At 34.5% G+C, this 26351-nt stretch overlaps 1 protein-coding gene across 2 annotated transcripts in view; it reads left to right on the forward strand.

Annotated features, from left to right (window-relative positions):
- LOC126972325 (uncharacterized) overlaps positions 1–26351 on the forward strand; it is a 768748-nt gene that overhangs the window by 675875 nt on the left and 66522 nt on the right. For both annotated transcript variants that reach the window (XM_050818997.1, XM_050818996.1), the window contains one exon: positions 2325–2461. In XM_050818997.1, the coding sequence (XP_050674954.1) occupies positions 2325–2461 (137 nt within the window). The remainder of the gene's footprint in view (positions 1–2324; positions 2462–26351) is intronic.

Genomic DNA, 26351 nt, shown 5'->3' on the forward strand with positions numbered 1-26351 from the left:
GACCGATGATTTGGTGAATGTCCCTGAGATGTCATGACCGTCATGGAGATGTTTGGGCGAGGCCTTTCTCTAACAGTGGACTTCTTCAGGCTGATAATGATGATGATTAAATTGTTGGTAGCTCAGGACTTCTGAAAAACCTACAATTCTGAGCGGCATTTTTGACACATTTTGAGACACGTTATTGTACCTACCTAACCGGCTAGTGGCTAAACATTAATACAAAACGTATTTAAAATGTTTTACTATAGAATATTATAAGATAAAATTATTTATGTATGAAGGAGTTCTTAGTAAACTATATCACTTTGTTATTTTTAAGTGATATTCCTCACTTTTGTACATACAAATTTAATTTGCATCAAAATTTAATCATGATGCGGGACTAGAACCCGCGCCTCTCGAACTGAGCCAACCGTCCAAGCGCGAACACTGTTGAAACAAAAGTCCTTGTTAATTTATAATGTATTATAATAATTCTTAATTGAATTATAATCGTATCTCAACTTTCCGACGGCGTGTCGTGTAACTTACCTAATTTAAATTGATATTGTTTTCCGTACTGTCGCTTCCGACCAAACCCTTTAAAGGCAGTACATATTATGTTGTCACATGCTTTAAGTTTAATTATGTAGAGTTTACTCAATATACTTATAATTAAGAACGTGGCTTTTAAAGTTATAAGAGTGGATTTTCGTATGGTTTAGATTGTTCTTTCTTCAGTTAGTCATTACTTCATAAAATATCAGGTGTGAAGTACCAGTAGGAGGCTCCTTTGCACAGATACGGAGACTTTTGGAGGCTATATTATGGGTACCACAACGGTGCCTATATTTCTGCCGTGAAGCAGTAATGTGTAAACTTTACTGTGTTTCGGTCTGAAGGGCGCCGTAGCTAATGAAATTACTGGGCAAAGGAGACTTAACATCTTATGTCTCAAGGAGACAAGCGCAATTGTAGTGCCACTCAAAATTTTTGGGCAGGACGTATCAATTACCATCAGCTGAACGTCCTGCTTGTCTCATCCCGTATTTCCATAAAAAAAAGGTCTATGCGACAACTGACATTGGTTCCTTCGTCACACCCTGAGGAACCAATGTCAAGTATAGGCACTTAAACACTGGAGCAAATTAACAGGTTTAAAGCATTCCAAAGCACTGATAAAGGCATTCAATATCAGAAACACAAATGAAGCTCTATCATTGAGCAGGAAAAACCTATGCATACTCACCAGGATGCTAACTGGACACTGTCGCCTAAATAAGCATTTCAATGTGGTTGGAATAAAAAACGAAAGAACTTGCAGATTTTGTCTTGCGGCCTATTAAACGCCTCTTCATCTCCTCTGCAATTGCAGCCCACCATTGCATAAGCGTAACACCATCCTTGGCGATTTTACCCTGCTCCCAGATGCTGTTTGCAATATTCGCGTCTAGAAGATACTGCTGTTCGTAAATGCGCCAGGAATTGACTACGAGCAATAAGTATGAGTGGCGAACACAATAGTTTAATTCTGGACGCGGTGATACTAGGACTCATTAGGACTAGCCAAATTGCCACCCTCTCCAAATAATAATTTGAAAACTGAGGCTATAATCTGAAATATCATTTTTATTACTAACTTTAATTGAAAGCTTGGGATTGCTTTAGGATGTTGCTTCATTGTGTGTCTTCTACTGCATAATCAATAGGGGTATTCAGCTGTTCAAACGTATAGACGACCTGAAGGCCCGATTTATCAATGTGTGTAGTAGCTACTGGTTTAATATTCGAATTACTAAGCCCCGATTCTACCATTGAACACTTTAAAGCTTAAGCCTGTTAACGAGTTTAGAGATTCAATTCGGATTTCACCAACACAAACTAAACACAGTTGACAATATGCTAAACGCGTTTAAATGCTGACTGCCGAATTTCGCACGTTCAACATATTTAATAATAATAATAATAATTTATTATTTGCGAAAAACTGCCACCAAATTTTTTACAATTACAAAAGATATGAACAATTAACATTTAATAAAGAAAAGAAAAAATAACAATACAAATGTTAAAAACCAATAAAGAGATATTAATGCTTTAAAACATGTAAGGATTATTTAATAACTAGAATGATAACAAACGAGGCAGCAGCGCGATTCGCAAAAAGGAAAGTTCTCAGCAAAGGTTAGGACGTATTTTCCTAACACTATTTGATCGCGTTCAAGTGTTGTCACTGTCGTTACAGTCACTTTGTAATAGAAACCAAAGAGGATGTAAACCCTACGTTATAAGAGGCGGAACTGTCTGTAAAAATTGAAATTTATTTTTTATTTCTTCTACAGAGAGCAAGCTACCTCTGCGGGGCGGTGTTACGACAGTATCGGTTGCGGTGACTGGTCTCGAGGGCCGACCCATCGCGAGGAAGGTCCCGCGACCGAAGCCTGCTTCTCCAAACCGACAAGGGCCGCAGCAATGTCAAGTAAGTACATCATTATAACTACTTTGAAAATTTTGTATGAAGAGTGCTCGTAGGACTGTTCGGGCTGATTCTAGAGGCCACATTCCACCACCGGACATTACATCAAAATGCTAAATACCACTCGCAACATTGACGTGTGGCATTCCACAAGCGCGCGATTTGAAAGAAATTTCTACCCTCACACAGCCACTGTGTGGAATCAATAACCGGCTGCCGTTTTCCCGAACCGATACGACTTAGGACCTTCAAGAAAAGAGCATACTCACCTTAATAGTAACGCATCTCTTCATACCTGTTGTTGTGGATGTCTATGAGCGGTTGTCTCACCGTTCCAATCCTGTAAACCTCTTGAAGTTTGCCCCCACTTATATAATAAAAATAAAGTTATCCTTATACCAATTTTATAGTATTGTCATTTTTGACCACAGAATAGTTAAACTGGTCTGTGTTTTTGACGTACAACTACGACGAATTAAAAGTTGATTTTACGCAGACGACAATTGATATTTTATAATAAAAAAAATATATATATTTATATTTAGTTATACACGGGTGATGTCCCTGGGCACAGCTATATGGATTAATGAACAAAAGGTTTATTAATGGGCAAAATTTATATTTAAAGAAGTAGTCTTTTTAAAAGTAGTAGTAGTTACAATATGACGCAAGAGGAATCCAAAAACTGTCATGGTGTTTACTGTTATTGTAAATATTGTATTAATCTAAAAAAAATCCCTCTATTTTATTTATTTCATAGCTTCATAAGACTATCGTTCACCTGTCATGACACTCAAAGAACTTTTATTTTGTTTTGATGTCTTTCATATATAAATTGACTTTTTCTATGATATATTTTTTTGAGGTAAAAGCGAAAACAATACAAGGAAAACAGAAATATAAGGTGGTCTTGGACATATCCTGTAATGTCAGTATACTGTTTCCGTTTCACGGGGATACCTACATACAGTTGTTCGTGCCGTTGCTATATTTGATTTCTGAAAATATCAATAATATAATATAATCAATAATCAGTGGGAGGCTCCTTCGTACAGGATGCCAGCTAGCTTTTATCTGCCGTGAAGCAGTAATGTGTAAGCATTATTGTATTTCGGTCTGAAGGGCGCCGTGGCTCGTGAAATTACTGGGAAAATGCGACTAAACATCGTATGTCTCAACGAGACGAGCGTAAATGTGGTACCGCTCAGAATTTTTCGGTTTTCCAATAGTCCTGGCACTGCATTGTAATGGGCAGGGCGTATCAATTACCATCAGCTGAACGTCCTGCTCGTCTTGTCCCTTAATTTCCCAAAAAAAACCTAGTGTAAGCCAAGGAATATAAATATTATTTAGAGAAGAATCTCTTAATATCGTCGAATCTGAGAAAGCGAACGAATTGAACCCGTTAACGTTAAAGTAGGTACATAGAGGACTTTATGTTCGTTAGTTTTGTTTTACTTTTAACCAAAATTTTATGGTTTTTGATTAACCAAGTTATTCAGTCCATTATATTAATCATAACCAGTTGTTTTCATTGATATACTATGTACATCTATGAGTCATTTGACAGCGGCTCAATTGGACGTAGTTCCTAAAAAACATTCCAAGCCACAAACATCACATTTAAGGGAGTTTGTGTTTAAAGTTTAATAAATATTAGTGTATTCCATACATGTGGGTTGGCCTACTAAGTCATGGTGTCATTTAAAGAATGGCAGTAGGGCTGCCATTTTTTGCCAGTCCGTTAATATGTATCACGTGACCAGTTTTGTGTTCTTATCTCAATCTCTACATGGCTGTGGTTTGGAACGTTTTTTTAGAATTACGTCCAATTATCAGCCGAACATCCTACTCAACTCGTCCCTTATTGCCTTAAAAAAATGTTGTTTTTCATACAATGCTTCCTATTACATTATTTGAATATTCTTAGTTATTTTAATTTATTATATTTGGGAAACTTACAGCCATTTTTACAAATTTAACACAACAAATAGATTAATAAATGCTAATTACAAGCTTCCACATATGTTTTTAAATTGCTTAAGCTCAGATTAATATATAACACAAACAATACTGTAACACAAAATAGGTTCTAACTTATGAGATTAAGTGCTTCTTTTTTTTATGTTAGACTTACATCGACACTGTCTTTGGTAAGCACATTCTTAGCTACACGAGGACTACAAGTAAAGAGGTCAAAACGATCATCATTGTTAAGCTTGTTGAACTGCCGCATGCAACGAGGAAAAAAGCAATTTTTCTGGTAGTTAGTGTGTCTGGAATCGATGCTAAACAAAGCCGGTATCCTAAGACTACGAGTAGGAACATTAAGATTAATTTTGCTAAGAAGCTCCGGACTGTAATTTGGGCTAATTTCAGTAAAAACGTAATGTCAGACATGTTTCGCCTCTGTTTTGGTTAAAATTTCAATACAGATTTCAATACGATTCAAGCAGACAGTTAAAGCTCATTTTATTTTTGTCTGGTTCATTTATAGAGTTGACGAATAACTCGTAAATGAGTGACAGGGTGGAAGTAGTTTTCAATTAGTTTGATCCCTTGAAAGGCCGTAGGCAACAATTACGCTTTGAGGAAAATTTGTAAAATATTTAGACAGTGAAATGGATTGTGTTAATTCTTAATTTTATTGGTTTGTGAATCCTTAATATTGGTTATTAGAAGTATACTGGCTGTCTTCTTGCAAAAATATTTTGAAAAATTCAAGTTAAGTAGATTATGATTTTGACTACTGTCAAATATACAAATGATTTCATATATAAAAAATTCAAATATAAAAGAGTCTGAGTCAAATTTTGGCGATACAACACGTCCTGAGGATGCCTCGTGTAGAGGCGAAACACGTGTCGAATTGTTTAAAGACAAATATTGGCGGAATTAACACTAAAGAAAACTCAAATCATTTGTATAATTATGGATTTCCGCAAAGAAACGCCTACTTCAATAAATTTAACTGTCAAATAATTGTACTCAATATTGTATATTTTATTAAAAATAGCTCAAAAAAAGAATGCTGGGAGATTTTCTTGCGCCGCTTCTTCTCTCTCAGAGCGCCATTTGTTTCCGAAGCGGTAGTAGTATCTAGTATATTATTTATTTATTTATTATTTATTATTACAAGGAAACATAACAAACACTTCACAAGAACTGAACAATATAGGAAAGAGATACAAAATATAAATGTAGATGCGTCCTAACACATGTTTCACAAATACAATAATAACAAAAAGAAAAATCAAAGGTATACAGTCACAAAACGCAAACATTCACAGAAGTAACTAATTTAAAAGATGTAGACAAATTAAATTAATTAAAACTAAACTTGGGGCAACGATAAGAACGATTTTAATTTTAATTTTAAACTGTGTCTAAACACAGCAGGGGAGCACGAAAATATGTCGATGTCGAGAAAACTATTGTTGTAAGATTTACACATTCTGTGTAATGGCGCGCGAAACACAATGTTTGTTCTTGGGGACGATAGCTCAAAAGTAATGCATGTGCGGAGAGACCTGGCTGGGACGTGAAAGCCCACGAGACTGAGAAGCTCAGAAGATGTCAGCTCACCAGTACATATATTCTTTAAAGTTACACAGTCTGTTATAGTGCGGCGCTGACATAGCTGAAGAAAGTTGTATTCAAGCAACAAATCATTATAGTGGGCTCGATTTCCTTTTACACGATAATTTAATGTGCGTAAGAACTTTTTTTGAACAGTCTCGACTCTTTTTTCGTGGATCGAGTAACAAGGATTCCATATTGGGCTTGCATATTCTAGTTGGGGTCGCACGAGGGACTTATAAAGATATGTGTAAGTACACTTGTCCTTAAATTGCTTGGACACACGTGTAATAAAGCCTAGCATGCGAAGAGAGCTATTTAGAATATGGTCTATATGGGTGCCGAGGGTTAGTGTGCGGTCTAAATGAATACCCAGATCTTTGATGGTAGAAACTGACGTCAGCTGTTGATTGCCGAGCTGAAAATGAGTCGTGATAATATTTTTATTTCTGGTGAACTAGATATGTTTACACTTTTTGTATGCCAAGTATAGTTTATTACGTGTGCAGTATGCATCAAGTCTGTTAAGATCCTCCTGAATACGGACAGCGTCAGATGGACAAGTATCTGTTTTGTACAGCTTTAAATCATCAGCGTAAAGTAAATAATGACAATGTGAAAAGCACTGAGATATGTCTTTGATAAAAATAGTGAAGAGCAAGGGTCCAAGAATAGAGCCCTGCGGTACACCGGATGTCACGCGAACTGGAGAGGAACGATATCCATTAACAATTACCGACTGAATGCGGTCCTGCAGATAGGCCGCAAACCACCTCAAGAGGTTACCTTTAATGCCATTGAAAGAAAGCTTCTGTAAGAGTAATACATGGTCAACCTTGTCGAAAGCCTTCTGGAAGTCTGTGTATATAGTGTCTATTTGTGTTTTACAATCTAAGCCGGTGAAAATGAAGTTGGTAAATACGAGAAGATTGGTGAGAGTTGATCTGCCGGCAACAAAACCGTGTTGTTGATCAATAATAACATTTTTTAAGCTGGAGAGGACATGACGGTGAAATTAGAAATGACATCAAAAAGAAGTCTAAGGGAATCAATTTTGTGAAAATAAGTACCCTTTATGCCTTTTTTAGAATGAATATAGTTTGCATAAAAATTATTTGATTAAAAAAAATTATAGCATAATTATTATTAAACACTACCTTTGGTGGTATAACAGCCTTAGGCATGAAACCTTTTTTTGTTTTTTTTATCTATCAAACCTGAATGAATCAAAGGCGGGCTATTTAAAATTTGTCGTTAAAGTTACACATTAATAAGTTACAATCGTAAAAATTATTTTAGTTAATTATTAAATTGTAAAGTTACGTCCATGCTACTGATAGTAAACTTTCATTTTAATGTACGTCATTAAAACTGAAATGGCATGCAAAATTTATAACTCTTGGATACAAACTAAATTTTTAATACATACTAGCTGACCCGACAGACGTTGTTCTGTACATAATAAATATGAATAAAAACTGCGTTCAGAGAAACCGACTTAAAAACCCAAAAGTATAATATAAATTAAGAAAGATTTAATTTAATACACCTCGTATGCAAATCTTGTACCTTTAATATTAATAAATTTGTATGTGCTACCTATTAATAGGCTTTTAGTCTATAATATACATAGAAAAAAACACAAATAAATAAAGATTCTAATAAATTATTCATAGTAAACTATTCTTTCAATTTGATTTCTGAACAACGGGGTACACATCAAATGAAAAACAAGATTGCTTTCTATTTAATTCCCAGCATTTTCATATTTATTCACCTTTTAAACCATCTTACCAATGGGAGGCTCCTTTGCACAGGATGCCGGCAAATTATGGGTGCCACAACGGCGCCTATTTCTACCGTGAAGCAGTAATGTGTAAACATTACTATGCGTCGGTCTGAAGGGCACCGTACCTAGTGAAATTACTGGGCAAATAAGACTTAACATCTTATGTCACAATGAGCGCAATTGTAGTGCCGCTTAGAATTTTTGGGGTTTTTCAACAATCCTGAGTGGCACTGCATTGTAATGGGCAAGGCGTATCAATTACCATCAGCTGCTACGTCGCTCGTCTCGTCCCGAGTCGTTATTTTTACATGAGATGAAAAATGAGAAGGTTACATTCTAAAAATAGTGAAAATGGGTAACTATTGGAAGGCTCCGCGTTTATGCACAATAGGTAATGGGTATTGATAGAGGTGGATTTGGTCCTAATCACACTTACATAATACTTATAATATATATACACACCTTAAATAATTTATACGTCTAGATAGACCCTCTTGCTGTTAAGCAACGCATGATAATAGGCCAGGTATATATGACAGCTACATACAACACCATACACCGCTCACTCTGTTTAAGTGTATTCGCCGCTGACGTGTTCACTGCTGTCATAGTCTGTCTAGACCGCGGACGAGTAAAAACAGAAGGACTCCGCGCCGTGATATTGGCAAGTGAAGCACCGTTATGCTAGTGTGTGTGCGGTTACAGGGTATACTAGTTACACAATTTTTTCTCCCTTAAATAATCATATTATATGGATACAAATACTTATAGAGTATCGTTTTTACACTTTATCACAACGCACGACGGCATTTTATTGAGACGCAAACTGATCTCTCACAGACGATGACAATTCTCATAATGGCCGCCTAGCCGGCCTGTAGTTGTGTAAGTGTGTGCGTGTGGGCTATGTATTTACACTTTAATCGGCTTGTTTTGGTGCTACACTGTTATGTACGCTGACACGGAGTCCTAATTTTTTTACTAGTCCGTGGTCCAGACGTATAAATTATCTAAGTTTTACTCGTAATTATGAAAGGAAGAGTTGGAAAAAGGCTTAAAAAATAGGCGTACATTCTATATTTGGATTGAGGATGTACCAAAAACGGATCCAGTCAAAAGTTCCAAGAGAAGCGCTCACGGGAAATGGTTTATGTGAGTGTGATATGCCAGGGTAGCATGGTTAGACCGCTGCAAAAAAAACGAGACCTCCAAGACATGCTATATAATAAAACAATTAACAAGCGTACAATTCACCAGCGGGCAACAGATCTCTACCACCCATACTCTCTTGTATTTCAAATGGAATCACAAGAGCGTTTTTGAAATGAAAATTAAGTGTCATGCCAAACAGCTCTACGGAACACTCTCCGTGGTAAATGCAGTAGACACGTTGATTAAATGAATTTTGTGTATCAAAAACAACCTGCAGGTCTTAAAACATGAGATGTTTAATTTCTTTCTAACACTTCTTCATTTGAATAGTTCATCATCAGCATCAATCAGCAACGAAAGACGTCCACTGCTGGACAGAGGCCTCCCCCAAAGATCTCCACAAAATCGGTCCTGCGCTGCCCTCATTTAACCTATTCCGGAGATCATCATCTTCAATTCAAAGTCAAATATTTTTATTTAAAATGGGACTTAAAATCAATTATTGGAAGTCAAAAAACTACAACCCATTCAAAATAGTTTGCCTCAGGTCTGAGAAGAACGGGCGCAACAAACTCAGTTGGTTTTTCTTAATTTAGTTACAATATATCAAGTATCGTGAACTAAAATTCGCGTTCGCCCCAGTCTGTGGTATCATTAAGAAAATCATTTATGTTATAGTAAGCCTTACCACACAAACGTTTTTTAACAGTTCCTTTAAATATAGTTACACACTTGTTTTTGTACATTTTCTGGGATCATGTTGTTAAAGCATATATATCGCCCACTTACTAACTTAACTTAACCGAGTAGTAGACATAAGAAATTTATGTTTTTTCCTCGTGTTATCATTATGATTCTTGTAGTTTCTAGCAAATTAGTCAACGTTCTTAAGAACGTAAAGAACATTATCAAGAATATATTGAAATGCAACAGTCAAATTATTTATTTCTTTAAATTTTTCTCTTAATGATTATCTGGAACCTAGGTTATAAATAGCGCGAATAGCCCTCTTCTGCAGCACAAAGATGGTATTAATATCGGCTGCACTGCCCCACAACGATATACCATAGGACATTATACTGTAAAAAGATAAAGTAAACTATTCTTAATACTATACTTCCAATACGATATCGCCATTTGAATAATTATTATTGAGTTATCCAAATTTTTATTAGTTCTATAACTAATAATTATTCTGTTCAACGTAATTGTACGCGTACCAAAACCATTTAAGTAGAGGTTAATAGGGTTGTAACATTAAAATTTAAGGGATACCTTAAAAATTACAATTAAATTGTTCGCAAACAATAGAATCTAAACAAAGGGAAGAACAAACGGAAAAGATAGGGATCAAATCCATAGAAGCGTATTTGGGTCAGTCGGATGTAAACAAGGGAGGGGGGTCGAATACTCCCCCAATATTCTACAGAGAAAGATAGATATAATTGTGATACAACCGTCTCGCGTTTGCTTTAGTCTTCGTAAGTGCGCCACATAATGGTTGTTTGAAATAGTTTTATCTCACTTTTATTGCGGTGCATTCTTTGCTCCGGGTCATTTGTATACAAGCTAATTCGCACAATATAAATATTTTTGTTTACTGAAACAAATTTATCGAATGCCTCAATTTAATATTGTCTTTGTTGTTCTCATAATGATGTTAATCCAAATCTCACCCTAATACATAATATAACTAATTAATAAACATAATTTAATTTAAATTTTACAAGGTTCATCATTAATTAGCTGATATCTTTCTTTCTACAAATTAATTTTGTTAGGTTAATTAATAATTCCTTTTATGCTTTTTTTTAGTATTTTGAGCCCATCAGCACTATAATTGTCCTAGTCTGGTATTTTATATGCGTACTCATTAATAAATACTCTTTTGAAATTTGCTCGCTTGGAGAACGTTTGTCGAGATTTGTATCGACTTTCATTAGTATTAAGGATGGATATTGGCTTCGAGGGTAACATTTATGCATAATTACGCCAGCAAATCTGGGCTTTGATTGATTTATGAAGTTATGATACAGTATTAGAAACGTGTTTTTATAGTAAAAAAAAACAAATTTAATCCCTGATTATTAAAAAAAATAAACGTAGTTTCATAGTAAGTTACACTTATTTTCGTAGACTATTGAGCATTCTCGTTAATCTTTTGTATCTTTTATGAAGCTATAGTTTTGATTTATATGACTATGTATTTACATTTTTGAAATTAAAATAAATTGACAAGCAATCATTATTATTCATATAATTGATATATTAGTGAAAGTATATTCAAATTCACACTTCTTTTGAACACTCACCTCCTTAGAATGTGCTTGGAGTTATAAGGCGAACACTTTTAAAGATATTCTATTATATGGGATGATAATAATATTTACGAATTTTTTTAAAAACATGTGTGGGTTACTTTATCTTTTATCTAAACCCATGCTTAAAATCCTCTATTAAAGATTCTGAAACAGATAGCTTATTGCCAACATTAAAACACCCAATGTTCTAATAACCATTACATCATCCAAAAGAGTGTTGTAATGTTGTACTGAATTTCATAACAACACTCCGATGTTTTTTTTTATCCCTTCATGCTCAAAGAGTTTTAACAGACAGCCACATTCTTATTGCTCGATGCGTGGCATCTGTATCAATTTCAAAAAAAGAACATTTTTGTTTACGCGCGTTCTACACCACCAGAACGTCGCGCGCCTTAAAAAAAAGTAGGTTATTCGAATCCCCGCCATTTTTCTTCGATGTTGTGTTTGTTTTGTTTACAAAAAATGAGCGATTAATTTCGAAAAGATCATAATATTCAAGTGAATTTTAATTATTGCACTATACAAAATGTAAATTACTACTAAAATAAATAATTGTTTCATTAATACTTAGTTTATTTGTATATAATCAGTAATTAATGATATTAGGTTACTACTAGGACTGGTGTTTTAAGGTTAGCAGTAAGCTAAATGTTCCAGAATCTTTTAGACGATTCATATTCTGGGTGTAGATAAAGTCTTGTATGCAACTGTTGATAATTAGGTATTAAAACACTCATGTGATACTATTATCGCACATTCGTGTTTTAATACCCATTATTAAACAACAGTTGCATAAATAACTATTACTTAGGCACATTTTTAATCCAACTTTTTATTATTACATTGTACCCTACCAAAAAAGCTCATGTAAGTGACAATAGTATATTTAAACCGAGAATTTGCAGTTTTAACGGTCCCTTCCATTTCATAACCCCAAACCCAATTAACTAATACGACTAGGAAAACAAAAATACACGACCAACTTCTCGGAGACAGCACCTCAAATACCTTCAAGCAAAAAGATGGAATCCAATGATAAGCTGAGACCTCAAATACAATCATTATATCGCTTACTGATTCCTTAAATTAACGTAACTCATTCACCGTTAGATTTAGCAGCCGATATAATCGGGGCTTCAGTATGAGTATCCGATGAGATAACACTAATTGGCTCATCTATCTAATAGCCTTGATGGTTGTACCAATTAACGAGTATCGATGTCGTTCTCTCGATCTTCGCCGACCCTCGTCTCGTTTCAACCCCATTCCACTTTTATAATTATTAATCAAACAATTACTAATATTCTCATAACGTCTGGGTTATTCTTGTAAGGGCTTTACTTACGGCCGTTCCCAATATTCAGTCTATCTCCGGTTGTGGCCTATTTGAGATAAAAATCGTAACTATCGTTGACTTTTCTGTCCCTATAAACTTATCGACGGTAACTCACCTTATCCGTACACGATGTCTGTCAATGGGAGGACATATAGCTTACCAGCGATAGAAGTTTTTATGGAAATTGCAATTCACGCGTCCAATATAAGGCGATAAGAATGACATATCGGGATTATTATATTGCGATTGTTATTAAATGGGTTTTAAAAATTCTTTATAATAAAGCTTAAGTTTAACCCCCTTATTCATTATAGTCTGCTAACTAAAAGCATTGCTAATTCTCACTCTGTCTTCTTCTATTGATCTAAGTCAGAATGAAAAAAAAAACACTCTGTTTAAAGTCAGCGGACCATTATGAATAAGGGGGTAATTTTATACTATATTAAGAAAGCTCAAATTACAGCATTATAATATAGTAAGTTACATTCAATTATAATACTAAAACTAATTTAAATATATGTTAAATTTGCGCCGACCAATACAGATATTAACTCCTCAACTTATACAACTAAAATATTAACTTGATGAAATTGTAGTAAATTTAATATTGGAATGGATCTGAGTCCCCGAGATCACAAAATCAAATTAAGTCGTGTTTCCATTCTGTTATAACAAATTATTACAGATTCTTATTTCATTGTACATTGCGTGATCTGAAAACTAAACAGAATATGCTAGCCGCATACTAAATATTACGCTTAACGAATTTCAAATGGTAATAATTCTATTGAGTAGGGTACGGTGTTTATTTTTACAGTACACCAGTTGGTGATCACTTCGTTACTACGTATGTAGTCAATAAAGAAATCATATTTTATGTCTGACAATGTATAAATAGTGTTATCTAGCAGATAAAAGCCATTTACGTTATAGGATGGATCTAGTCGCAAATATCATAGTTATCTGCCGGGTACTGGATAGCCGGACAGAGTGGCAAGCATGTTTATATTACGACTTACGGACAAATACGAAAGCTTAGAATAATAACGCTTAGAACGTGAGTAGGCCCAAGCGAAATGAAGCAGTTTCAATGTGGTATTTTATGAACACATACGTTTCCCGCCGCGTCAGTGTCATTCTGTCAAATTCCAGGACAATCAGTGCGAGAAATTTTAATGAAAAATTACTAACTGTGCAGTGAAAGGTTGTCATCAAGCATTTTATAATAAAAATTAGGGAAAGAAAATCACATTTTACACCTTAATACTATTTCACAGCTCTTAATTTAAGCTAATACATTCGTCAAAACAGCAAAATATTTTGTAAACAAAAAAGACGCCATTAAAAAAATATGTTGCCAGCATGTACGAAAGTCTCATGACAATTGATGAGTTGACATTCTCAAATTATTATAAGTGTCATTATTAATATTACTGTGTAAATGGTGGAAGAAGTGGTATTTAGAGATAAACATTTTAAAGGTTGTAAAATATAAAATAAATTTTTTTAATAAGAAATATTAAGACTGTGTTTCGTTATTTCGTCTAAGAAACTATTTTACTTAATTTTCATTTCGTCAAGCGGAACTATTAAGTGCGACGTTGCCAAACCGACCTTCTTTATAAGTCGTCTAGTAAATAAACGTGCAGTGACGCGATTGTGAAACAGAATCTGTGTTACTCGGAATTTTGAGCCCAAGTATATTATCTTGGATTTTAATATAAAATTGAAGATATATGCAGGAGCCCTTAACTCTAGCTAACTTACGGCACGTACAGTTTATTCTTTCTTGAATTGAATGAATTTAAATCACACTCAGTAAATCGTGGTACATCGCCCCATCGTGGTTTATTTATTACCTTTGTAAGCAGTGTAGAGTATATCAAAAATAAATTAAATAAATTGTCTAGTAACAGAATAATAACAGCGTACTATTTTAACCGGACTTGAGCTGTGGTCCGACTCAAAGCCTGAATTGAGCCTGTGCAGATCTTGGTCGTCTGCCAACTAGCGATAAGCCACCTCACTTTACGTACTGTATTGTTAAATAAAGCTTGTGTGTGTATATTCAATGAGGGAAACAACTGAAGACTTTCAATAAAATTATTTACTGCATACTGTATATATTTTCTCTTATATGGGTGTGTTTCGGAGGAAGGCTCTCGTGGACTGAGTAGTTCCTTTCTTCATTTGAAACTGGGCTTTTGTTCAAAAAGTTTAAGGTTACATATTTCATAAAAAAAATATTCAATATTTAGTTATAAATTGTAAAATAGGGTTAGTAATGTGTGCAGCAGATTAATTTATCTGCTGCACACATCACTGAGATTTTTACGACTAATTATTAAGCTATTGCATAGCTTCTATCGCGGGCCTTGAGCGTGGTGACCGAATCCAGAAATTCCGTAACGAAAATAACCTAACACTTACTTACTAGATGTATATAGATATTTCGCCACGGTCATTTCAGTTGCCGTGAAACAGCGGTTATCACGTATGCTTTTTGTGCAGAAATCCCAGGTTCGCGCCTGGGGTACGTCTATTATGACAAGCATTTTTATTTAGTTTCACCTGTCCCGTTTTCTGTCTGTAATCAAATCTTGCAAATTAAATGTTACTCACTTACGTACGTTTGCTTTGTTTTAATTAATTTTATTTAAAAAAATACTGCATAAATAAAATAAATAAATAAATATAATTGGATAAGTTGATAAATATGCTATGCAATAGCTTTACCACGGCAGTCCCCGAGTGCCACACGTCTTTTTTCTTACTTAATTAAGTCCAAATATATGAAAGTATGAATATTTAGGTTCCATGAATACTGAAGCTGCAAAATTTTATATTGATTTAAGAGAGTATAGTTTCTTACCACTACATTACAAGAGATCTCCTTTTCGAAGTTAAATGGAATAATTATTGAGGTTCATAAGAACCATTTTATAATCATGAATATACGATTTTGAAATTATTTGAGGTTCATTAGTCATATAAAAAGTATTGTATATGTGGTAATATTAAACCCCTTTTTTATTTTTAATACCAATACTAGATACTAAGGCTACATGGCTACCAAAGCGATGCCAAGCTCTGCCGTGAAGCAGTAATGTGTAAGCATTATTTTATTTCTGTTCAAAGGGCCAGTGAAATTACTGGGCAAATGAGACTTGACATCTTATGTCTCAAAGTAACAGCGCTATTTCGATGCCGCTCAGAATAACTATGGCCTGAATAGCTATCAAATAAATTTAAATTTATGATCAAAAAATCGCTAACACCAAATTGTGGAGACTATGGAGACACAAGAATCAATGATGTTTTCCATCATTTGATGGAATGTGTACGGAACGATTGAGAGCGGCCGAGACTCCTTAAGGCGACACTAAATGCCAGCGACCTTGAGCGATATGAGTTCACGGCTGCCGGCCAACGAAAAAAGCCAATATTTTCAAAATTCTTGCGTGGAAAACAGTTTATATGCTTACAATCCTCGTTATTCACTACTCATCTGAATAAATGAACCTACACAAAAAAGTACAAGCTATAAAAATAACTTTTCTGAGAGAAGTACCAAAAAATATACGTCACGCCATGCCAAAAAACTTGTTTAACTTCAAAGAAAAGTTGTAGTTCAAAAAGGCTTGGCAGTGTTATCTATACCAACAGCAAGCATTAGCAACCTACAAATAAGACTTAAGGATATGTGTAACAGGATTAAGTAGTGTTCATAGCTCGAAATGCTATCCTTTAAACACAAAACTTGTCTAAAAACACCATGTTTGCGTGTTTTCTGCTTACTCTTCGCCTTAAGAATAATTACAATGTGGGTATGTGTAACAGTTTACTAGCCACTCCACTATCAAGGGCCGCGTATTTATTTTATTATTTGTATTTTTTGCTCTTTGTGTTTTTCATGTATTATGTGATGTAATTAAGGATTTTTTTAAGTTACGGGAGTGACATAGTCATTTTTGACTTAACCCAAATAAAAATAATATTATTCTTGTTTATGAAATGTTGATGCCTTGGGTAGAATTTAAACTGTTTTAGAATGATATTAATTCCGCTAAGTTTTATAAAATCACTTCAATACGCTGGAACAAGAGTTTACTCTCTTTACGGTGTTGCAACTAACAGATCCTAAAGAAATAGAAACATATTTATTTACCATAGGGAGTGACAATGACATATTATTGCAGCAACACTTGCTAAATGTCATGAAGTTTGTAAACGGGCTGGGACTTGAGGAGAAGAACTGATGAGGAACTCCCAGCCCATCTTTTTGATCAAAATTTACAGGCTTCTTAATATATATAACCTACATAGACAATTTCAGGTGGTCAGTGAAGAACCAGGCAAGAACCATGTATTATTATCTACTATATTCATGTATCTGTCGAAGTTATGTTGTCAAAGCCGTGATATTATAATTTAACTAGTGATATTTTCATTAACCGTTAGATTGTCCATCGATTTCATTTCTTACAATTTAACTGCCTGGTTTTAGTGATATTGTAATGTCACGGGTAAACTATAGTGATATTGTAAGACAATGATATTTTCACATTTTTACTAGTCCTTAGTTTATGAGACCGTCTCTGATTGTTCTGTTTCTGGTATTTATTGTGTAGTCATTTTTAATTATGCCAGTAATCAACAAATTGTCAATCTAATTGAATCGGCTTTTATTCACTAGTAGGTCCCAAAAACAAATTAACACTGGTAATCAAAACCCACGAGCCGAGCGTAGTGTGCCGCTGCAGCGGCCGGCGATTGCCAGATCCGACTTGGCCCTTGTAAACTATTATTTCAACAATAATTTCAGATGGAAAATTGCATACACGTTTTACAATGTTTACTATTATTGTTTTGCAAATTGAGTATCAAAAGAGTTGACCAATCAGAACGTTCGACGTCACACACTGCTAACTTCATTTGTAATATACCTAGATTTATTATAATTTCACTATAGTGTACCCGTGACATTACAATGTCACTAAAACCAGGCCGGAAGATTCTAAGAAATGAAGTCGATTGACAATCTAGCGGTTAATTATAATATCACTAGTGAAATTATAAAATTACAGCTTTGACAATTTACCTACGACATATATTGCTAATACACGGACGACCGAGCCCTGCTCGGATTTTAAAGAATTTACAAATCTTGAACAAAACAAAATCTAATAGGACATCTGGATTGGAACCGGGGTCTTCTGATTTCCGGATACCCTATTTCCTATTATCTGAGCTATTACTGTCTTGTATATAGTGGCGAAATTTACCTCTGTATTCTAATGTTAAGTAGTCGTAGTAAGAGTAGGTCCTAGTATACTGTATGGTTTATTGTAAAATTATATATGACTAAGCCCTTGAACCTAGATAAAATATCAGTTATGTTTTTCAAACATACATTTTACAAATAAAACTGAAAACAAAATTTTATGAACGATGCGGGACTCGAACCCGCGACCTCTCGCGTTCCGTGCGAGCGCTCATTCCATCTGAGCCAACTAGAACGGTTAACGTATCGATTAATAAATCTTATATGTTTTTTGTAAATAATCCTAGAAGTGAGGGTTATTACACAATAAAAATATATATTCAAACAACTATATTTACAATACTATTAGTACATAAAAACATAATTTAAACAAAAAATTGATAATACACATTATATTTATCAATATATATTGAAGAAACCTCGTGTAGAGGGGAAATACGATTCGAAGTGATTTTATTAAATTTGGCAGAGTGAACAATAAAGATCATCATTTATAACGTTTAAGATAACAATGGTTATTGTAAAATAACGTATAATGTTATTAATTTGCATGCTGCTAAGTTTCAATAACTAAACCGAATCTGTTCTACATTTTAGAAGAGAGTTTCATTGGTTTGCAATGTTGTTTGCGAACTCAGTAATGCAGAAAGTTCAAACAATAGTAATAGGTAGTAGTATTGTCGATAGCAACACTCGGCACAATGCCAAGCTTCAGGTATTCCCACCTTGGACATTTTAACTGGGAGTTACTTTACTGTCACATAAATTATATTATATTACGTCCATGCTGGTGTTTTAATGTTGTGTTGGAGCTGAAATTCGTTTATTTATTTATTTATTTATTTATTTATTTATTTATTTATTTATTTATTTATTTATTTATTTATTTAAGGACATCCAGTTACAGTTACACTAAAAGTAATCTTAAAATAAGTAAATGTCTAAATAAAATTGTAAGTGCACTGAATATAGGTGCCACAACATGCAAATCAAGTAACAAAATATATCAAGTACATTAAGTTCCAAACTACATGAACTATTATTATCTACTACATTCAAAAATACTTACTATTAATATAGCTTAAGAATTATAACTAACTTAAATACTATTTAACAATATTCAAAAATTTCCGAACAGCAGTCTTAAATGCAATGGGTGACGTGTTAAATATGTCTACAGATACATCGAGAGAGTTATATGTTTGGCTTAGTCTAGATATAGGAGAGTGTATTTTCAGATAAGTACGAGCTAACGGTAAACGCAAAAGACCCAGGGGTTTATATGGTAATCGGCGAGGAACTCTAAAAGTGAAAGATTCAAGCAATATAGGGCAATCGACAAAACTTCGCAGTACTTTGAACAAGAATACCATATCTGATAATTGACGACGAACTGATAGGTTTTCCACTTTAAAATAATTCAGTCTTTCGTCATATGATTTATGGAGTTTGTGTAGACCAACCGAATAAGACAGGTGTCTCAAAAATCTTTTTTGAATTCGCTGAATGCGTAATTGGTGAACCTTATAGACTGGTGACCACACAACACTGCAGTATTCTAAGGTACTCCTCACAAAGGCGTTATAAATAATAATCTTAGTGAGCGGGTTTTTAAAATACTTACAATTTCTTAATATGAAACCAAGAGTTCTAGAAGACTTAGCTACGATTTTGTCAATATGTGGGAGAAATGTCAGTTTATTATCGAAGACTACTCCTAAATCACGAATGCAATTTACCTCTTCCAATGCTGTTCCACAAAAGTGGTACCGGGATTCAATGATGTTATGTTTGCGTGTAAATTTTATATGGTGACATTTCGAGGTATTTAATAACATTCCATTCTCCGAACACCAACTCGACAAACTTGAAAGATCTTTCTGTAGCAGTTCAGTATCCTCAGAGGTTCTAATCACTCGGCAAAGCTTGAGGTCGTCAGCAAAGAGAAAAACTTTGCTATTACTGAACACAGATACTATATCATTAATGAACACGTTAAATAGCCAAGGGCCTATGTGGGAGCCTTGTGGAACACCTGAGATTGATGTGAATGTATTCGATTTATAGCCTTTCACTACCACGTATTGCTGTCTAGTCGATAAGTAAGAGGCAAACCAATTTAGGGCTGCTCCAAAGATACCATATTTTTCTAGTTTTTTAATTAGTAGTCCGTGGGGCACGGTGTCGAACGCCTTTGAGAAGTCTGTGTATACAGAATCTACTTGGTGGGATGAATCAACCGCGTCGACAAGATACTGAAGGTAGCTGACGAGGTTCGTATTGGAAGATCTTGCTTTAACAAAACCATGCTGTTCTAAACTGAGCGATTGTTTGAAATGTTTTTCTAAGTATGGACATTAAAGCCTCGAAAATCTTAGCAAACACGGGTAAAATGGAGATGGGTCTATAATTCGATACCTCCACATGATTTCCATTCTTGTGTATTGGGACAACTTTAGCAGTTTTCCAAAGGGATGGGAAAATACCTGTTGCTAGGGATCTGTTAAATATGAGATAAAGTGGAAGACTTAGGACAGAACAGCAGCTTTTCACAAAATAAGATGGGATACCATCCGGCCCGGGGCCTTTGTAAGGGTCAAGTCTTTTTAAGTATAGAAACAATTTTGATCTAGATATATGCAGATTACCTAAATTGTTATTATGGTTATTACCAAAAGTTTCGTTACTCGTTGTTAAATTATACCCGGTTGAAGAACTGTAAACTGAGGAAAAATGTGATGCAAAAAGATTACAAATTTGAGTTCCATCTGAAGCAGTAACATCTTTGTATATCATTTTATGAGGGTAATGGTTAGACGTACCACGTTTCTTATTCAAGTAGGACCAGAAATATTTTGGGTTGCTACCGATACTCTCTTCAATATCTTGGATGTATTTGGTGTAGCAAGAGATGGTATATGTTTTGCATCTCTTGTTTAAAATGTTTAATTCTATTTCGTCCAGAGGGTTATGATATTTTCGGAAACGGTGTAGAACTTTTATCTTTTCTTTAGTCACTTTTATCAACGCCTTGGAAAACCAATGCGGATGGGTACTATTCCGAAGTTTTGTCTTTGGTACAAATTCATTTATTACTTTATTTAATATACAATAGAAGCGACCAACCATTTCATCTACATCTCCACTATCCGAAAATTCACTCAACCAATTTACTTTATCAAGTTGGTCGATAATTTTCTGATAATCTGCTTTTAGGAAATTATATCTAACTTCCCCAAAATTAGCCCTAAGTTCCTTATATTTATCATTTAAATAAACTGATATATCCAGGGGAACATGGTATGGGTCAATTTTAACCAGTGGATTATGTGATGCATTTACTTTGATGTTAGGCATATTACTTAAAACAAGGTCTAAAATTTTCAGCTGGTTATTGGTTATATTATTATATTGAAAAAGATTATTAAGAGAAACAAAATCAATTAGGAGATGACCCAACGAGGAACCGTTATTAGTTATTGAATCAGTAGATCCAGGAAGAGGCCAACTAATAGAGCGCAAGTTGAAATCGCCAATGACGCAAACATTATGTATATTTTCGGAAACATGATTAAAATTATCTATGAATTGTTTCAATATATTTAATTTAACTGGAGACGGAATGTACACAGCACAAATATGAATTACGATGTTTTTAGAAAGTTCAACTTTGACCCAGAGATCTTCACATAAGCTCTCCTTGTCCTTTAATCTAGAAGAGCATAGTTTATTTGAGACTGCTATCAAAACTCCTCCACCATCTTTAGCTGGGTGGAAACCGGAACTCTCGCGATCGCGCCTATATAATTTATAACGATTGTCAAATAGTTCGTTGTCGTATACTCCACTGTTTAACCACGTCTCCGTTAGCACTAATATGTCATAATCTAAGCATGCAATATTACAAAGAATATCATGAGTCTTAGTCCGAAGACCTCTAACATTTTGGTAGAATATTTGTAATCGATCGAATTTTATAGCTTAAATCACCAAAAGAGCTTCTAAATGAGGCAACTACTGAATTTTATCTAGGCTACTCTCATCTTTTATATAGATATATTCAGAGGTCTCTGTTTTTCGAGCAAATACTCTACCCTGCTTAACCCATACAAATTTGTAACCCTTCTCCTTGGCCCTGCGACGCGCCTCCGCATGTAATTTTCTATTCACTGGTGATAGATGTTCTCCTACATAAATCGGCACTTTTTCTCCACCCATACCAATGTGACTTGTATTTAGCTTGTCATTTTTGTTGGTGTTTACTTTATTAAATTTAATCACGCTGGCCAACAGGGAGTCGCGAATTCGGGGAGTTGCCAACTTTACGATGATTGCACGAGGCCTACGATCTTGTTTGTTGAATTTAGCGACACGGGTAAAATGATGTACGTCACTTTCTTGGATCCCGCACGAGACAGCCTTCGAGAGCTGAATAACAGTTGTCAAAAGATTTTCACTTTTGTGCTCTGGAACACACTGAATTTCTAAATTGCAGGATCGATTGTTTTGCTCCATGACTTCAAGTCGAGAGGACATTTCATGGATGGTACTCTGTAAAGACGTATTGTGGTTACGTAGATCCTTTAGTTCAACCGCCTGGTTGGCCAATTTCTGCTTCATGGTTTCATGTTCTGCATTCATGAATGTAATACCCTCCTCTATTGATGTTATATCGTTCCTCATACGTTTAAACTCCTCTTCCACCATACTCTTCAAAGACATATGTAGCTCTTTTATAAGGGTATCCTTCATTAAAGCGAACTCCTCCTTGAATAAAAGCCTTATATCACCCTTATTAATAACAATGTCGTCATCACGGGTTGAAGGTGATGCCATCGAAAATTTTGTATGCTCCGGCGAGCTCCCACTCAGCTCAGTAGGTCTAACAGGCGTATTACTATTATCAATTTTAGGTTTTTTAACCACACATCCCGGGCATTTCCAGCTGTTTCTACGCTCTACTTCCATTAAATTGAACCGCTTTTCGGATACATTAGCGCATTCGATATCAAAGTTTAACTTGCAAACGCAACAGTTTAAGTATAGTCTGCTAGTAATCTTAGTCCGGCATCCAGCACAAATGCCAGGGCGTGATGAAGCCATTTTGACGGTACATAAAATACTTACGCCACGCGGTATCTTTCCTAGGTACGGAGGTACGTAGCGAGCCAAGCGGCCCAGCCGCGTTCAACCGACCTTCTCGGCCAAAAGGTTGTAAGCGCCGCGGGATTGGTTGGCGCTTACGCGTACTAGTCACACGTTTAAAAATCCGAATAACAAGATTATTATTTGAGTAATATTACTAATTTAACACTGCTTCTATTTATTAATTTATATTTAGTTACAAACACTGAATAAAATAGAAACTGTGGGTATACTTTTCAGGTCAAACGATGCACTTTAAACCACAAAATTATTTTTTTACTTGATGAGCTAAGTTAAAATGTTGTTACTTGTCGTCGTCGTTTTGTCACTCGTCGTTGTGGCTTTTACAATATACACACCTGAAATACACTAATGATTACTGCCGAAAATTATTGATATTAACATTTTTATCACAACCTAATACACCCACACACACATACACACACATTCTTAGAAGTTATACTTTTATTTTAATTTTAATTTCACTTTTTTATTTACTTAGAGAGTATTTTTTATTTTACTTTATCTAATTTCAATAATTTGATTTGACTATGTAGGTAATTATGTCTGGTACCGGGAAGTCACTGACATCTGAAACACATTTCATTCTAGTTTAGCTGTCTTTGCTTCCTGTAATGTATATAAATAATTTATTATAATTTAGAAACAAATTTTTAAATTGTTATACTATTATTTATTGTAATGTTTGGGTAATAAAGTTATCAATATTATTATTTTGACCTGAGATATAGTGTTCGGCGAAGAGATACCAGGAAAGCTTATGCTTTCCTGGTATCCTTATGGTGTCCTTATGGACAGCGTTGGAATTTTAATTTCTCAGCAATCACAAAAGGTACAGACCCCCATATCCATATCATATATCGTTGAAAAGTTCATAATGAGAAAAGCTTAAAATCGTTGAGTTTGGATTTCTAGATGGTCCGGATCAAAAGCTATTCAGGTTCAAACATTACCCATAGATTGACATTGACAATGAGGTTTGTTCACTATAACGCGTCAACAATAGCCATTTGCTAGCATTGCATATGCGTGACCAGGCATGCATACACGGGCACGAAACTACTAAGTATAATATTATAAGAGTTACATACTGTTTTGTACGATAAAAAAGGATTTAAGGTGCTATTTGATTCAACAAATTTGTACAACAAAACACTTGACTTTTCGATTAAGTTACTTCTAATTCACCCGTAAACCTTAACTTGATCCAATAAAATGTTGGATTATCTTCAAAAACTCACGTTATATTTTCCAAATTGTCCGCGAGGCTGTAAAAAAGAAAAGGTCACTTTTATGACAGGGAAGAGGAAATGTGGCACGGTTAGTTAAACAGCAAGAATGGACGTTTGTTATATAAATAATGACATACTTTTGTACTGATGCCTTAAGTGATTGAGGGGAATGACGCGGATTATTCAGCAAATTTCAAAGCGAACAATTACTGTTATACCGAATAAAAACTTAACCTTCATGGTGACTTATTGATATTGAACATTACATAAAAAATTCAGGCAGTTGAAAAAGAAGTGTTTTTATTATCACACCAGGAAGACGTCCATAGCTGGACAAAGGCCACCCCAAAGATCTCCACAACGATCGGTCTTATTCTGGCTATCCAACCTATTCAGGCGATCTTGACCAAATCATCAGTCCATCTTGCGGGGGACCTACCAACACTGCGTCTTCCGAAACGTGGTCGCCATTTATTTAAACCTTTATTTGATAGAAAAATAAAGGTTTAAATTAATGAAAAAGAGGGTTCCTCAGTCCATTTCAAAATATCCAAGATCAAAAAATTGCCTTATTTCATTACACTATAATATCATTTACCTAATGCTCAATTTAAAAGATCACCCACAAGTGAGCTTACATGAATAAAGTGAATGCAAATTATTATTGTATGTAGATAATATATATATTTTATGTTTTTTATGAAAATAAGGGCGTATCAATTACCATCAGATAAACAGGACGTTCAGCTGATGTTAATTGATACGCCCTTCCCATTAAAATGCAGTGCCGATCAAGATTCTTGAAAAACCCAAAAATTCGGCACTACAATTGCGCTCGTCACCTTGAGAAATAAGATGTCTCTGTAGTATAAAGTTATTTCAAATATTTATTTTGCTTTCTCTTAATCATGTTAATGAAATTAATATTTTATATGAAATGTGACGACGAACGAGCGTTTGATGTTAAGGTGTACGCGCTTTTTTTAAAGGTATCTGTAGGTATGTCGTATCGTTATGGAAACATCGCACAAGGATGCTCATTCCATAACTTGGTTGTATGTGGAAGAAAGTTCCTTTTAAACAGCCCTGTTGACAAGGTATTATGTTATTTTTTAAAGCTATAACTGTTAATAACTGTTATAACGTATAATAAAAGTGAATATTATCTAAATGAAGGTATATTTGCGAAACAATTTCAAAAAAGCTGAGTATGCATTATGCATAAAATGCATAACGTAGAGTACGTTCTCAGAACGCTGTGTGGTATTCGCGGGTACACTTATGTGACAACCGGCTTACTTTGATATATGAAAGTTGTTAGTTAAAATGGAACACATAAATTGTAAGTAAAATTGTGGAAGTTAGAATTATGTTTTTTCTTGTTGTTTGTATGGATTACAAGTGATGTCTGCAATAAATTTCGACGGTGGCAATTCTCAAATGGAACGCTGGTTCGTGCGTTCTAGTTTGAGAGTAGTTGAATTTCCGGAGCTCAACGCTTAAATACTAATTGGAGTTCATTGTTTAACTTCGACGTTACTAGAAGCTTCTCTGATATCCGAAAGCCGATGTGTCATGACATTTGTGTCGTAATAGTCCGGTAATTATTGTCCACGTAGTAAAGTTTGGCGAATTTTTGTAAATGTTCCTTGTTCATGAATTTTTTGGGCAAGAGTTATCAATAAGTCAGCTCCATTCACGTCTCTTGATGCTTCAGGTAAACTGACTACATCAAAGACAAAAAAACTATAACACTAGTAACGTTTGAACTTAAGCGTTTCTAAAATTTATTATTTAAACCTTGTAATGTTTACCTTTCTTCTTCTTTCTTTTGTATTTAATCTGTGGTGTATTTAATATATGTCTTAACTTATTAATTTACATTTTTTTTGACTTAATCGTGTAAGGCATTTAGTAATTGACGTTTGTGTATTTTGTTGCATCACTTTGCATATATTGTAATTGAAATGATTTGTAAAATTAATTTCTAAATAAGAATCTGAAATATCATTCAGTTTCGAAAATAGCAAC

This window comes from Leptidea sinapis, chromosome 26, assembly GCF_905404315.1.
Source record: "Leptidea sinapis chromosome 26, ilLepSina1.1, whole genome shotgun sequence".
NCBI lineage: Eukaryota > Metazoa > Arthropoda > Insecta > Lepidoptera > Pieridae > Leptidea > Leptidea sinapis.